The sequence below is a fragment of the Mustela putorius genome, unplaced genomic scaffold (assembly GCF_011764305.1).
Source record: "Mustela putorius furo isolate JIRA1106 unplaced genomic scaffold, ASM1176430v1.1 tig00003988_pilon_pilon_pilon, whole genome shotgun sequence".
Classification (NCBI taxonomy): Eukaryota; Metazoa; Chordata; class Mammalia; order Carnivora; family Mustelidae; genus Mustela; species Mustela putorius.
The window spans coordinates 14,784,112-14,800,359 of NW_025422127.1; the positions used below are offsets into that span (position 1 = coordinate 14,784,112).

Consider the following 16,248-nt stretch of genomic DNA (forward strand, 5'->3'; position numbering starts at 1 on the left):
AAAGGTTCTGAGAAGTTCTACAGTAAGCTGTTTAACTTTGTTTAGCTCCCCAGGTACCAAAGCTATAGGTCTTCTGCCTTTTTAATCCCGTGAACTATCTCTTAATATTCTATGAAACTAGTGTTTTAAGGAACATACTCTAGGAAATGCTGCTTTTTATAGGAAAATTTTATAGGAAGTGGTTTAATGTGTGAATAAGAGTTGCTACGATACCTTCCACTTTTATGGGATCTGAAGGATTCTTTTTCTTTCGGTAAATAAACTGAGGGGTAGAGCAGTTAATTGACATCTCCAGATTTCCTTGAATAAATGCTTATGCCAAGACTCTGTAAGTAGCATGGTGCTTTGGGGGTGAGAAGTTTATGGGCTTCATATTTTACATCCTGCCCATAAACCAATGCCTTTTAGTCCCAAAATCTGTGGACATGTATTACTTTTCTTGGCTGGGTGGTATTGGGAAGCCCAGTCTTTATCCTTACCTATCACAGGTTGAGCTCTTCAGCCTGTGTGATTTTATTTCCAGTCTACCTGTTTGCTGTGGGGTAGGAGAAGAGGAGGCAGTATCGTGCCAAATATGGTGTTAGGTTATCCATGCCGTGAAACTGCCCCTCTGTTTAAAGCCTCGAGAGAGAGACAGATTACAACACTGGCACACCTGTGCTAGGTGACGTCATCAGGTGATTATGCCCCACCCCACCTGCAGTGTTTTGAAAGCGGTTACCTTAAAGACCATTGGTCCAATGATGATCTAGCCTAGAATTCTTTGAGGATAATTGGAATCATTTTCCTTTTTGTTTTGGTGTGTGTGTGTGTGTGTGTGTGTGTTTTAAGATTTTACTTATTTATTTTAGAGAGTTTACTTATTTATTTTAGAGAGATGAGGGCAGGGGGGAAGGGGCAGAGGGAGAGAATCCCAAGCAGACTCTGTGCTGAGCAAGGCATAGGACCTAAACCCACAACCCCAAGACCATGACCTGAGCCAAAATCAAGAGTCCAGTGTTCAACTGACTGAGCCACCCAGGCACCCCAGATCATTTTTCTTAATAGCCCAATTATTTCAAAAGATTATGACTGCATAACAGTCTGCATTTATTAATCATTATTTTCCCCACTTTTTTTGGCCAATCAAGGATAGAGATATATATGAAATTAAAACAGTGAACAAATAGTAAACAGTGATTAAAATAGGATTAACTTTCTTTTTTAGGATGAACTTTTTAAAAGAAATAGTTGATTTTTAAATAAGTTTGTATGGCCTTTTGGTGGTAAATGACTGATTTCTACTTACTTTTTTCTTTTATATTAAAAGTAGCTTTGGGGCGCCTGGGTGGCTCAGTGGGTTAAGCCGCTGCCTTCGGCTCAGGTCATGATCTCAGGGTCCTGGGATCGAGTCCCACATCGGGCTCTCCGCTCAGCGGGGAGCCTGCTTCCCTCTCTCTCTCTGCCTACTTGTGATCTTTCTCTGTCAAATAAATAAATAAAATCTTAAAAAGAAAAAAAAAAGTAGCTTTACCAGGGTACCAGGGTGGCTCAGTTGGTTAAGCGTCTGCTTTCTGCTCAGGGCTCAGGTCACGATCCCAGGGTCCTGTTCAGCGCAAAGCCTGCTTCTCCTGTTCCCTCTGCCCCTCCCCCAGCCCATGCTCTCTCATGCTTTCTCTCAAATAAATAAAATCCTTTTTTAAAAAGTAGCTTTTGGGGCATTTGGGTGGTTCTGTCATTAATCATCTGCCTTCAGCTCAGGTTGTGATCCCAGGGTCCTGGGATTGAGCCCGGAATCAGGCTCCCTGCTCGGCGGGAAGCCTGCTTCTCCCTTTCCCGCTTCCCCTGCTTGTGTTCCTTTTCTCGCTCTGCTCTCTGTCAAATAAATAAATAAAATCTTTTTTAAAAAAGTATACAGGGGGGCACCTGGGTGGCTCAGTGGGTTAAGTCTCTGCCTTCGGCTCAGGTCATGCATTGTCTCAGGGTCCTGGGATCAAGCCCCGCATGGGGCTCTCTGCTCAGCGGGGAGCCTGCTTTCTCCTTTCTCCCTCTGCCTGCCTCTCTGCCTACTTGTGATCTCTCTCTGTGTGAAGTAAATAAATAAAACCTTAAAAAAAAAAAGCATACATTCTTCTAAAAGAAATTATTTTAAAAAGTAGCTTTTACAAAAAAAAAAAGTACCTTACAAAGTCCTCATTACAAACTTCATGGATCTTTAGGGAATCACTGACCCAATCATCTTACTTCCCCAAGAAAGAAAACAAGGCCCTTTGGAAAGGCTGAATAACGTCTGCCCCACAGAGCTGCATGATGGTCCCTGCCCCCACCGCGGGAGCCTTTCCGTTCCCATCTCCTTACCTGTCTCCTGCCCTTTTGACAGACCATTTCAGCAGGTTAATGATAAATGTCATTTATTGAACATCTAGCTGTCAAGGAGCATCAGGTGGTACTGTTATCCCCCTTCTGCAGGTAATGGCTCAGAGAGGGGTTAACTTGTTCACTTACTCCAGGTGGCCTCACTAGGACACAGCTGTGCTCTGAAGATGAGCAAAGACAGAGGATAAGAAAGCTGACAGCTGTCTCTTCTTTTTCTCTCTGACCCAGTCTTTACCCAGCAGTGCAGGGTCTCTGGGGCCAGAAGTCACCCTGGAAAGCAAAGCAGCCATCGGCATTCTCTTTGCTGTGTCAGAGAGACTGCCAGAGTGGATGGCTGTGGGGCTGGGCTTCATGGGGTAACTGCCCTCAGAAACTTAATTTATAGCACCCCAAATCCTGACTCTAGTTCACAAACCCCACTGATGACTACAGACCTCAGTGCCAATTTATTATTTACGTCCATTGACCAAAAACACTGTCTGATGCCCAGGGTGTTCCATCTGGAAAAACCAAAATAGTTACAAGAAAGAAATTTGGTGACTCCAAAATAAGATCGAAGCAAGTTAGCGTTTCCCTGGGTCATGCCACGCTGGCTTTGCGAGCTAGGGTCTCTTGAGGAAAGGGCTGAGACCCAGAATCATCTTCTCAGGCTTACTTTTTTTTTTGGTAGCAATTTTATTGGCATGTAAATTAAATACCATATAAGTCATCCATTGAAGGTGTGTAATTCCGTAGCTTTTACTAGATTCATAGAGTTATGCATCCATGACTGTTACTTTAGAGCACTTTCATTACCACAGAAAGAAACTCCATACCCATTAGCCATCAGCCCTCACCACCCCATCCCACGAGACCTACACAAGCAATAATCTACTTCCTTTTTTCTTTTTAAGGTATATGCTTTTTTTTTTTTTTGGCCCTTATTATTATTATTTTTAAGTAGGTTCCAGGCCAAACATGGGGCTTAAACTCATGACCCTGAGGTCAGGAATCACATGACCTACCGACTGAGCCAGCCAGGGCACCCAGTAGTCTGCTTTCTGTCTCTCTAGGTTGCCTGTTCGGGACATTTCATATAAATGGACAATGTGACCATTTGTGTCTGGTTTCTTTCACTTAGCATGACGTTTTCCATGCAGTTGCCTGTACCAGCAATTCATTTCTTTTTCTGGCTGAGTACTCTTCCATTGTATGGCCGTACCACATTTTATTTATCCACTCTCAAGTATCCATTCTCAGCTCCTGCCTCTCCTGGGGACAGAGGTGACTTGCTCCTGCCTTCATGCCAGGTGCCCCCCGACTCCCCGGCAGTAGCCCCTGGCACAGGGGATACCAATTGTTAACACGTCTCTCTCCTTGGAGGACCACAGCTCTTTTCATCTTGAACTGGTCCAAAGCAGACATTCAGTGCTTATCAAATAAATGAAGGAACATAGGGTTCCGAGCTTAGCTCGCAAGCATGTGTTCATTCAAATAATTAAGATGTTCTGGGAACACAGAGGAGGGAAGCCGTTAACTCTGGGGAGGAAGTCAGAGAAGGATGAGCCACGGTTTGGGAGGCAGGGGAGAAAGGAAAAGGCCCTCCCACTGGGAAGGAGTGTTTGTAAAGACTTGGAGAGGCGGAGCTTGAGGAAGGGGAGGAGATGGGTGTGGGAGGCATGCAGGTGTGTGACAGGGAGTTGCCGGAGGTGAGGCTGGGAAGATAGGTGAGTCGAAAAGACCTCACCTGCCAGGGTAAGGTTTTGTTCTGAAGCCTCTTGGGAGTCGTCTGAGGTTTGAAGCCACAGAGTGACATAATCAGGTCTATGCTTTAGAAAGACAATCTTGCAGGCAGTGTAAAGAATCAGTGGAGGCAGAGAAGGTTCCTTCCAGTGAGGAGGCTCTGCTGCAGGTCTGGCAAGCCCAGTGAGGCCAGGCAGAGGCAGTGTGGTGGCAATGGAATACAGTGGACATTCCCGTCTGAGGACCCACCAGGCTGACGTTATCCTCCTGCATCCGTATTCCCATACACCCTCCCCACTTCCCTAGGGTTAATTGCTGTGTGTTTGGAGGGAGTCAAGTTTACCTGTCTGGTCCTCAATAATCTCACCTCTAAAATGAGAGGGTTCCAACAAATATTTTCTCCACTACTTACAACTGAAAGTTCCAAATCCATCACTGGCTGTGGACATACCCTGGTGACGGGAGCAACCAAGTGTCCTTCCCTGGGTCTCAGCCCCAGCTGGAGCATGAAGGGAGTGGGCAAAGGGTGGTGCTAGTGAGCTGAGAGTCCCTCATCCCTGCCGTGTACAAAATCTCCAAACCTTGGAGAGATGCAAGTCTTGATAGGGGTTGCCATTCCGGGCCTGGGGAGGAAGACCGGGGCCACTAGTCTTGCAGAGAACCCCACCTACAGCCTGAGAGTGGATGAAGCATGGTCTGAGGGCTGCCATGATGCCGAGTGAGGGCCTAGGTCTCGGAGGAGAGGGCTAGTCGTCTTCCTTCACCCCCACTTTCCCTGCCTTCCCTTCCCTGGAGCATCCCAGGCTACCCTTGCTATAGCAAGCAAGGACCTGAGTGGGAGGTGGGAGGCAGCCAGCCCAGCTCCTTCCTCCTTCCCCTGCCCAAACCCCCTGTGTCCTCTGGCCTTCTGGCTGAACACAACAGATTTCTCTGGTGGAATGCCCTCCTTCCGCAGTTTGCTGTGGATCTGAGCACACTGCCCTGAAAGTCTCCCAGGGAGGGGCTGAGAGGAGGACATTTGTGGGAGACAACTGAGTCTTGTAAACTGGACTTAAAGAATTTCCCCAGAAGTAGCACAATGTCCCCATTCTTTCCTTCCAAGAAGCCTCAGCCCGCCTCCCACCTACTCAGCCCACATTCTCTCTCCCACCCATCCCAGCCCCCAACTTATATTCCCCGGTGTGATGGCTGCTTCCCAAGGCCCCACATGCTCAGCTTTGACCAGGCCAGTGTGCCCAGGAAGTGCCAGGCTGCTGAAGGGACAGGGAGTGACAGGCTCTCCTGCTTCCTTTCTGGATCCAGCTGTGGGGTCCTGTTTCCTCTGAGGCCGCACCTCAGATCTTTGGCCTTGGTGTGCAAGACTTCTCCCCCCACCATCCGTTCCTCCAGATCTCTTGCTAAAGACCTTGTGCCACTTCCTTTTATCTGGGCTTCCAGTCTGGGTGTCCCTCCTCTGTTTTCCTCTGGGCAGCTCAGATTTTGGTATCTGATGGCCCACGTGGGGAGGGAAGGGCAGGGCCTGTTTGTATAGAGTAATTGAGGCCCCACCTCCCACAACCTGGAGATTAAGCTCTGGGGGAGGGGGAGGAGAAATTGCTGAGATGGGGTAATCTGAAACTCTTTGTCAGGATAAATTGGGACAGGATCCCCAGGCTTCCCCTCCCCTCTCAAATTCCCAGCACTCCCACCCACTCACAGCGCTGGCTGTAAGGCCCTGTCTTGTGAAGGGGGCCCTCTGCTGCTGGCCTCTAAGCTGGGTCTCTGCCCCACGGATGACACAGCCAGGGAAGAGAGTGCATACATCCTTTGCTACTACCTTCCCAGGGCCCAAGTCCCAGGCACCTCAGTAGTTAATGCCAGGAGAGGCAGGAGAGTGAGAGCAAGAGAGAGAGGCTTCCAGCTCCTAAGGGAGCAGTCTGAGGTGGTCCTGCCCCTGCCGGATGGGCCCCCCAAGGACCTCCTGCAGCGCTTTCCCAGCTGCTTCCCCACAAGGGAAGCCAGAAGCGTGAAGACTACTGGGTAGATAAGGTTTCACCAGCAGACAGCTGTGGAGCTTACTGTTAGGCAGAAGGGGAGGGGAGGAGAGCAAGTCTTAGCTGAAACCCCAGCCGGGCCCTCCTTGCAGTTCTCTCATCTTTGCCTTTCTCTTTTGGCTATTACTCCCCTTTGCTTGGAGAATCTACACCAGCCCCCTTCCTGCATGGAAAGAGCCAGTGCAGCGCCAGCGCGCATGCGCACACACACACACAAAGTATGGCCGAAAACACCCAGGCCTCAGGGCCGGGCAATGGGGATGAGGTTGGAGAAAGGCTGTGGGTGTGAGGCTGGGATGAGACTGAAGTGAACCTTCAGTGACTAAAGGAACGCCAGGGCTGGGGCTGCAGGGACCTGGGTGTCGCCTCTCCACCCGGCCTCCTCCAGCTGCGGGGCGCGCACACTCACCTGCTTGCTTCTCTGCCCCGCACAGTTCCGGGGCCGCGCCAACCTGCATGTGTTTGAGGACTGGTGTGGCAGTTCCATTCAGCAGCTCAGGAGGAACCTCCACTTCCCACTGTACCCCCATGTGAGTGTTTGCTGGGCGCGCCTCTTTTCTGTCTCTTGCCCCACTCCTGTCTCTCATCTCCCTCAGTCTACTCTATTCTTCATCGGTCCTGGCTTCTTTCCTAGTTCATTTTCTTTCTTTTATATCTTAGGTCCTTTCTTCTTCTGCCTATGATTATTACTATTGCTCCCTTCCCAAGGATTCCTTTGAGTTCTCTGCCATCTTCTGCATCATTTTAGCTTTAGGCTCTCATTGTGGCTCATGATACAGGTTAGCCAGAGCCACCACATACAGTCGGGCTGGTTGTACACTGTACAAGGTCACATGGACAAAGAAGCAAGTGGGAGTGGAAATCTTGCCTACACGCCACTCACCAAGCCAAGTCATGCCCTAGTCCCTTCTGTCTCCCTCCCCCTCCCCTGTCTTCTCACCAGCCCTGAATGGACCATTTTCTTCAGTTTCTTGTTCCCTCTTCTGGGTAATGGTTTCCCTCCCCTTTCTTGGCATAGATTCGCACCACCGTGAGGAAGCTGGCTGTGTCCCCAAAATGGACCAACTATGGCCTCCGCATCTTTGGCTACCTGCACCCCTTCACCGATGGTGAGGCCAGCCCCAAAGTCCCATCCTCCTGCTTCCTGCTCCAGGTTCTTTACGATACCCAGAGAACATAAGCCTGTAGCCAAGAAGTAAGTCCACACTAGGCTCCCTGGACCCTGTTAGTCCATCACTGGGGAGAGGGGAAATTTCGTCATGGCGAGGTCTCATCCAGTACCCCCACCAGCTCCCGCTTTCATTCTGATTTACAGAGTCTGGCATTAGCTTGTCTCTCCCTGTGAGTCTTCTCCATCTTCGTGGTGTCACCTAGGTTGAGGACCGCCCCCCAACTTTACAGAGAGGGAAGCCACAGCATCCAAGGCCCCTGAAGAGAATGTAATTGCTAAGACATAAAACAGGCCTTCAGTCCTGCATGCTAATGCCCTTCTTGCTCTCATCTGCAAACTCTCTCCCCCACTGTCCAGGAAAGATCCAGTTTGCCATTGCTGCAGATGACAACGCTGAGTTCTGGCTCAGCCGGGACGACCAGGTGTCAGGCCTTCAGCTGCTGGCCAGTGTGGGCAAGGTAGGGTCCGCCCAGCCTGGGAGCCAGGACATGGAAGAGGCACCTGCCCACATCAGGAAACCCTCATTACCCTTCGTCACTCTGGCGTGACAGCCAGGGAAAGGTGTAAAAAAGAAGCATCCTCCCTCTCAACATGCCCCATTTTACAAAAGGATAGAAAGAGTGTAAACTGGGGAGGAGTGAGGAGTTAGTCTGAGGCCACAGAAAGACCTCAGGAAGATTCATCTCTGGGCGGGAACTGGGCCACATCCGCCTTTTGGGTTCCAGTGTCCTTAGCATGGTCCCAAGTATGCATGCCATGGGGCCTGAGTAGGAAGAGCACAGGTGCTTCTTGCCCTGGTCACCTGTCACTCCCCTCACCTCTCCTGTTTTCTTTCTCATCTTGCTCTTCTTTGCTCCCACATGTCTCCTCCCCATTCCTTCCTGTCTCTGCACTCCCCACCTCCCTTCCTTCATGTTTGTCCATCTTCCTCCTTCCGACTCTTCTCGCTCTCCTGCACCTCTAGACTGGAAAAGAGTGGACCGCCCCTGGAGAATTTGGGAAATTTCGGAGCCAAATTTCTAAGCCAGTGAGGTGAGTTGGGAGTCTCGTGATGTTCTTGTGAGTGACAGAAAAAAACCAACGTACCTCAAGTGCTGAGGCCAAATCAGAGTCAGGGAAGCCATTCATACCCTCCCTGCTCTCCAGCCTTCCTTATCCCAGAGGTGCAGTGTGCCTAGGCACCCCATGCGTTCTGAATAAATGAAGTCTTTGACTTAGAAACCATCTGGCCCATCCTTCCCCATTTTACAGATGGGAAAACTGAGACTCAGAGAGGGTGTGACTGGGTGAAGGTCACACAGCTATTTAGTGACACTCAGGACTAGAAAACAAAATAGGTCTCTTCTAGTCCTTGCCCTTCCCATTTGCTCCATCTCTGGAGATGCCCACAGGGGTACAGCCTGTACACTGGCTCTCTGCCTGTGCTGCGGAAAGTTCCTCACCGTTGTGATCCCTTGGGACACTGGAGGGAGACCAGGCCTTTCCCAGCCTGTAGTTGCTGGAATTGCTTTAACATGCTGGAAGGGGAACTTAGCCTAACTTCAGAGTGCCACCTGGTGGCCGGCGCGCGCGCGCACACACACACGCGCGCAAGAACACGCGTCAGCTTGATGGTGGTAGCCTTGAGGTCAGTAGCAGTAAGACAGTGTAGCTTGTGAAGAGCGGTTGCCGGGAGCCAGTCTCCGTGCTGAGCACTTTACTGGTAACTCCGCCTGGCAGCTGACCCTGTGGACACGGACATCCAAATCCCAGCTCCACCACCTACTACCCCAGTGATTTTGGGGCAAATGACCCAAGATTTCTGTGCCTCAGTGTTTTCCTCTATGAACAAGAATTTAGTGAGTTGGTATGCGTAAAGCACTTAGAACAGTGCCTGGCACATAGTAACAACTCTAAGCATTATTATTACAGATGGCCAGACTTGTAATAGTTCAACTTACGGTGTTTCAACTTGACAGTGGTGCAGAAGTGATATGCATTCAGTGGAAACTGTACTTCAGATTTTGAATTTGGAGCTTTTTTCAGGCCTGTGGTAAGGGATACAATAGTCTCTTGTGATGCCAGGCAGTGGCCGTGAGCCTCACTTCCCAGTCAGCTATGTGATTGATTGAGCACAGAGTCCACAACCGATATACTTATAACCATTCTATATGCATGCCACCATGCTGTTTTTCCATTTTCATTCAGTAACTGACATGGGGTATTCAGCACTTCGTTATAATTAGGATTTGTGTCAGATGGTCTTGCCCAGCTGCAGGCTAATGCCAAGTGTTCTGAGCGCGTTTAAGGTGGGCCAGGCTAAGCGATCATGTTCGGGAGGTGTATTAAATGCATTTTGACTAATAATACCCTCAGTTTACGATGAGTCTATCAGAACATAGGCCCATCGTAAGTTGAGGAAGATCTGTATATCCTTCGATTCTCCTGATTTCTCTGTGAAGTGTATACTGTTATTACCGCCACCTTACAGAAGAGAAAACTAAGGTCATGCTGTGAGTAAGAAGAAGTAGTGGGGACTCCAGGCCAGCATTAAAACCAAAGCTCCTGGAATGCCAGGAGCAGAGAGAAAAGGTCAAGGGGGTCTGGGGGTGGCAGGAGCAAGGTGGGAGCTGGTGTGGCCTGGCAGAAGAGTGGGTTACTGGGGTGACTGCAGGACCCAAGAAGATAGCCTTCTGTGTCTACTCTCTCTTGCCAGCCTGGCGGCCTCCCAGAGATACTACTTTGAGGTTCTGCACAAACAGAACGATGAGGGCACAGATCATGTGGAAGTTGCGGTGAGAGCTCCATTTTTCCTGCCCCCCAGCTCAGCTCAGAACCACTCCTCACCCCTTGTCCCTTGAACCCTTTTCTAAATCCAGCTCTCTCCGGGGCACCCGGGTGGCTCAGTGGGTTAAAGCCTCTGCCTTCGGCTCAGGTCATGATCTCAGGGTCCTGGGATCAAGCCCCACGTTGGGCTCTCTGCTCGGCGGGGAGCCTGCTTCTCCCCCCGCCCCGCCTGCCTCTCTGCCTACTTGTGATCTCTCTCTGTCAAATAAATGAATAAAATATTAAAAAATCAAAAATAAATAAATAAATAAATCTAGCTCTCTCCAACCTGCATCTACCTTCTCTCCTCTTCCAGTGGCGACGGAATGACCCTGGAGCCAAGTTCACCATTATTGACTCCCCTTCTCTCTCCCTCTTCACAAGTGAGTAGACTCTGACCCTCCCCTGGAGACAGAGGCGAGCAGGTGCCAGCAGGTGGGGCTCAGTCTGCCGGGGGTGTTTGGTCAAGGGAGGGGTGGAGGCTAAAGCTCAAGGGGCTTGAAACGTAGGTGGAAAGGGGGTCCAGAACAAGGAACAGAACTTAAAGGGACCCTAAGTCAGAGATCCTTAACTTTCAAGGGTTAGTGACCACTTTGGAAGCTCGCTGAGACCTCACCCCCGAAAAAATGCACTTGTCCATGCACACACAATATTTTGTGTACAATTTCAGGGGCCTCCAGAGACCACGAGGCTCACTCCAGATGAAAAACCTCTGAGTGAGGCCAGTTTTCTGTTTCCCAGTTGAGGGTCCCGTGGTTCTTTGCAAAGCCATGACCAGCCATGAAGAAACTTTCTAGCTGCTTTAGATCTGTAGTAAATGAACTCTTCAGTTGTACTATGTATTGCTTATGACTTCCTATACATTTGCAGGCCCCACTGAGAAATCACCACCAGGCAGGTTGGGCCATGTGGGCCCAGGTATAGGAAGAGCAGGCAGGGCCCTAAACCCCAAGGGAGGAAGGGAAAGCCAAGGAATGCTGGGAAGAGACTGGGAAGGCAGTGGGAAGTGTGTGAGAGACAAGAAGGCCAGGAAAGTATGGGTTCGCTGGACCGGGGCGGTGTGGCATGGGCCACACAGGTGGGAGGAGGTTGGTGGTGAACAAAGCTAGAGGCCACGAGGTCAAGGCAGAAGGGGCAGATTGTGAGCTGCTGAGTTGGTACAAGAAGAAGAAGGCAGAGCTGGAGTCCGCAAATGCAATGTGAAATGAGAAGAAAGAGGCCCATAGTAAAATTCAGGGAAGAAACCAGTAAGATGAGCCAGAGGTGACCGGCCCGGGGTATAGAGGGAGAGCTCCACCTGGAGCTGAAGACATGAATCCAGATGGTGGGGAGCAGCCAGTGCCGGGGTGGTTGGGAGACGGAGGAGGCCTGTCCCACTTGGAGGGGAGAATACTGGTCAGGGGCATAGGGGTAAGTGTGGGGGTTCCGGATGGGGGGGCGTTGAGGAGGAACAGGGCTGCAGAAAATGCGAGGGAGTGCCCTACAGTGGTCCACCTTTGCTGGCTCGTCTGTCTGAGACGTGGCATAACCTGGAGGCTGAGATTCCAAGATTCTCAGAGAGACTTGATTCTGAGAGTCCAGATTCAGCTTTGCCCCCAACCAGTTTTGTGATCTTTGACAAGTAACTTAGGTTCTCGTTGCCGAAATTCTTATCTGGTAAAGTAGGAAAACTTAATGAGTACCTAAGGCATATGGTGCTTATGGAGGTGAAATGACTTGATATTTATAAGATGCTTGGAACAGTGCCTGGCTGGTTATTTTGTAAGTTCTCTATACATGTTTGTGAGATAAAGGAAGCAGACTTACAATGACAGATTTCCGGCAGAAAGCAGTAACACTTTTTGAGGAAGTGGTGTCTTTTCCCAGTTTACACAAAGCTCTGGTGTGTGGTAGCCATGGGGCCGGTAGAGTGGGTCTAGGGGAGATCAGCAGCCAAACTCCCAACTTGTGAGGGGGCAGGGCTAGAGGGAAGAGGGGTCACACACACCTCATACTGTCCCTGGAGTTGGGGGGCGGTTGGATACAGAAGCCTGGGCTCTGGTGGGCAGTAGTCTGGGTTCTAGGTTTACTCCAGGACTCACAGCTGCCTCTGTTCTTTCCTCCCTGAGCCCAGATGAGACAGTCCTAAGGATGGATGATGTGGGCCATATCCCTCAGACAGCAGCCAGCCATGTAGGCTCCCGAGACTCTCTTCCCAGAGAGGAGCTGCCCCTTGCAGACATGCTGCGGCCTGACCCTCGGGACACCCTCTATCGAGGTAAGACCTTGACCACACACTTCTCACCAGGTCTGGGGACCACACACTCAGGCCCATGGGTATTAGTAGAGGAGACTCTGCAGATTTGTCACTTCTACCACGGTATCCCAAAGTCAGAGAATCTTTGTTTTCCCTTAAGAGTGTAAAATATAATATGCATACAGAAAAGTACAAAAATATATATGCACAACTTTACAGTTACACAAATCATTACACATTAAACATTATGTAACCACCTCCCAGGACAGAAAGTAGAACTAGAGCCCAGAAATCCCCTGCGTGTCCCTTCACAATCACATATATCATAGTTTCCTAGTGGACCCCAACTCTTCTAATCCAATGAGAGAAGTGTGTTCCCACCAAGGTGTTGGAGTCATAAATTCTTGGGAGCATTTGCATTTTAAAAGCTGAGAAAACCTCCCCAGCCCCCCTGCAACCCTCACAACTGAGAGGAAGTTCAGTTCTTGGCCCTGCACTAGGATGAGACTCGGTGGCCTCTTGGATGTTTGTGAATCTTTCCTGAGGCTAGCCCTGTACAGCAATCCCATGCCATGAACCAGGGATTGCGTCCGAATCCTTGGCCTTCAAGGCTCCTTGAACGCACCTGGCCGAGAAGAGTGGTGCCAGCCTTAGTTTGGCAACCTCAGCTGATGAACTTGGCCTCTGCCCATGGCTGCCATGAGTGAATTATAAAAAAGTGCCTGTTCAGAGCAGAGGCCTGCAGCCCCTGCCCCCCTACTCCCCCGCAGCCAAGAGGCTTTGTGCCTTGAAGCCACCCTGTTCCAGATTCCTGTCCCTACCCTCATGCCTTTTCCATTACTGTCCTCAGTGCCTCTGATCCCCAAGACTCATCTCCGCCACGTCCTGCCCGATTGTCCCTACAAACCCAGCTACCTGGTGGATGGGCTCCCCCTGCAGCGCTACCAGGGACTCCGCTTTGTAAGTCTTGAGGCTGGGCAGTGGGGGCAGAGTCAAGAGGGCTTGCGGCCTGGGGCTAAGAAAGAGAGGTGCTGGCCCTGACTCTTCCTCCTCCCCAGGCCACATAGCAGCAGACAGGATGGCCTCACAGGTCCATGGGCTGGGTGAACTTGCATTCCAAGTTGTCCATGGCCCGGTGGACCGCCCTATAAACTGCAAGAATGAATGGTTGGCCTTAGGAAGGCCTCCAGCTCCAGCTCTGCCACGGTGTTGAGGATGATGGGAAGTGGGTCGGCCTGAGGCTTCCTATGCTCTCGGCTGCTTGGGCCACACAACCCCGTCCTACCTGTGTCTGTCCTACTGGATGATCAGCCAGCAGTTCTTAAACTCATTGATGAGGCACCGAGGGAGGTAAACTATGGAGCGAAGCTTAGTTCTAGAGAACCTATAGCCCGGGTGGAAACAGCAGAGGCAGAAGGCACACTATACATCCAGATCTAGAAATGATTTGGGTGCTCGAGGCTGGAAGAGGTGACCAGGACTCATCCTCTGGGTCATAGAATGGGTGGGCTCTAACTTGGAATTTGGTTGGTGGCATTGCCTGAAGCTGTAAGGAGGGCAGGAAGCAGTGGGGTGGGTAACAGAAGGAGGTTGTTCCAGGGCCCTGGAAGGTTGCAGTAAAGGCCTCGAGGCAGCAGGAGAGGGTGAGTTGGCAGGAGGAGGAGAGAATGGTACTGGCTACGACTAGGCAGAAGGAGCTAGGATGGGAGGGGAGGGGCGTGTGCACTGGGGAGCTTGAGTTGGGTTGCATTTTGTCCAGAGAGCCCGGGAGAGGAGCCCTGAAGAGTAGAAGGAAATCCTGGTCTGTGGAACAAATGTTTTCTTCTGGAGCTCAAAGCAGCCCTTTTCCCCTCACCAAGGTTAGGGCCCTTAGAGCCCTGTGTGGTCCTGGTGAGGCTCAGGCTTAACCCTGCTGGCTGATTTCTTACTGAGATCCCACCCTCTCATTCCTGCTACTTTCTCTGCCTCCAGGTGCATCTGTCCTTCGTTTACCCCAATGACTATACCCGTCTGAGCCACATGGAGACCCATAATAAATGCTTCTACCAGGAAAACTCGTACTACCAGGATAGGTGAGCAAGAGAATGGCCTTACAGAGGGGCTCTCCAGGAGCCGGGAGAGCTGCCTGGACTAGAGGGGCCACAAATGCCCTTCTAGCCTGAGGAGTCTTGGCCCTTCCCAGGCATGCCACACACTCACAGACGCACACACACTCTTGCCCTCCAGTGTGGGGCATGACTCCATGCTTTTGTTGACGCTCCCTGCAGAGCTTAACACGGCAGCCTGCGGGGCGCTGGGTGCCAGTCTGCCTCTCCCTTCCTTCTGCAGGTTCAGCTTCCAGGAGTACATCAAGATTGACCAGCCAGAGAAGCAGGGGCCAGAGCAGCCAGGTACAGTGTGACCGCTGAGGCTTCCAGGTCAGGCAGGGAGGGATGAGCATGGTCTGTTTCTAGAGGAAGTTCAGACCAGGCCAGCCCTGTCCCTGACGAGCTTAAAATCTGACCCACATAGCCCCTCCCCTACACCCAAAGGAGTAGAGAGTGGCACTCCTTCCTTCTCCATCCCACGCACATGTGGAAAGTGATACTGTTTTTAACAACGTGCTGCGGTCAGCTGGAGGAGAATTAGAGCCCCAGAGGAGATTACTTGGAGTGCTGGAGGGATTGCTCTCGCTGGCGTGTCACTGGGAAAGTTATGCTGCAGAGAAACACTGTCAACCTGTGGCCTCCCTTCTGGAGGGATTAGGGCATGCCGGGAGCCATTTGTTGGGTCCCGTGTGCCAGGCACCTGCTAGGCACTTTGGGTATTTTATATCACTCCATCTTCACAACAGCCCTGTGGAAGATGCATGATTATTCCCTTTATGCAGAGGAAGAAACTGGGATTGGTGGAGGTGGGTAACTTTCCCAAGGTCCCACAGTAAGCCAGTGGCGGAGCCCAGGTGCAATCCCCATCTGACACTCAGTGTCTCATTCATAGGATCAACTGCTTCTTGTATATCTTGTTTGGGAAAGGCTAGGAACTCTGATGTGAGCAATGGTTGTTATTATTAACAACAGGCTTTGAGGAAAGCCTTCTAGAAGAATCCCAGTATGGAGAAGCGCCAGAAGAGACCCTTGCCTCCAATGTTCAGGATGCCAGGATGCCAGAGGGAAGACAAGTGCCTACCTTTCCTCCTGGGCAGGATGTCACTGACTACCACCTCCGGAAACTCCTGGCTCAGCCCCGGGAGGGTCTGCTGGCACCCTTTTCTAAGCAGAACTCCACAGCTCCCTTCCCTGCAAGGACTAGCGATGTCCTAGTCCAGCAGCCAGAAAAGAGGGAGCGAAGACCCAGCCCTGAGCCCAGCCAGGATCCATCTTACTCTCAAAAGTGGCTCCCAGGGCATCTGGCAGGGAAACTGCCTCCTGTCAAGGGGCCCAGGCCCACTAGTGACAGTCCCAGGAAAACTCTAGGGCAGTCCCAGTGGCTGAATCAAGTTGAGACATACATCGCAGAGCAGAGGAGGGGAGACAGGATGGAGCCCCTAGCCCCTAGGAGGGGTTGGCATGGCAAGGAAGACGTCGTGGTTGCTGCAGGCCAGGAAGGACAGGTGGAAGGAGAAGAAGAGGGGGAAGAAGAGGAAGAGGATATGAGTGAGGTGTTCGAGTACGTGCCCGTGTTTGATCCAGTGGTAAACTGGGACCAGACCTTCAGTGCTCGGAACCTTGACTTCCAAGCCCTGCGGACCGACTGGATCGATCTGAACTGTAACACGTCTGGCAACCTGCTGCTTCCGGAGCAGGAGGCTCTCGAGGTCACACGGGTCTTCTTGAAGAAGCTCAACCAGAGGAGCCGGGGGTAAGGTAAAGGGCTTTTCTGGGACTGGGGCTGGGGCACACCAGCCGTCTAGCCTGGGAGGCAGGAACCTTGGGGTAGTCGCCTGT

General features: G+C 51.2%; 1 protein-coding gene across 2 annotated transcripts in view; it reads left to right on the plus strand.

The window, feature by feature from the left end:
• B4GALNT3 (beta-1,4-N-acetyl-galactosaminyltransferase 3) overlaps nt 1-16,248 on the plus strand; it is a 92,592-nt gene that overhangs the window by 68,219 nt on the left and 8,125 nt on the right. The window contains exons 4-14 of one of the 2 annotated variants that reach the window (XM_004773717.3): nt 6,545-6,640; nt 7,129-7,219; nt 7,639-7,739; nt 8,246-8,313; nt 9,977-10,055; nt 10,403-10,469; nt 12,200-12,343; nt 13,173-13,282; nt 14,294-14,394; nt 14,651-14,712; nt 15,382-16,162. In XM_004773717.3, the coding sequence (XP_004773774.2) occupies nt 6,545-6,640; nt 7,129-7,219; nt 7,639-7,739; nt 8,246-8,313; nt 9,977-10,055; nt 10,403-10,469; nt 12,200-12,343; nt 13,173-13,282; nt 14,294-14,394; nt 14,651-14,712; nt 15,382-16,162 (1,700 nt within the window). The remainder of the gene's footprint in view (nt 1-6,544; nt 6,641-7,128; nt 7,220-7,638; nt 7,740-8,245; nt 8,314-9,976; nt 10,056-10,402; nt 10,470-12,199; nt 12,344-13,172; nt 13,283-14,293; nt 14,395-14,650; nt 14,713-15,381; nt 16,163-16,248) is intronic. The other variant, XM_004773718.3, reaches the window with a different exon arrangement.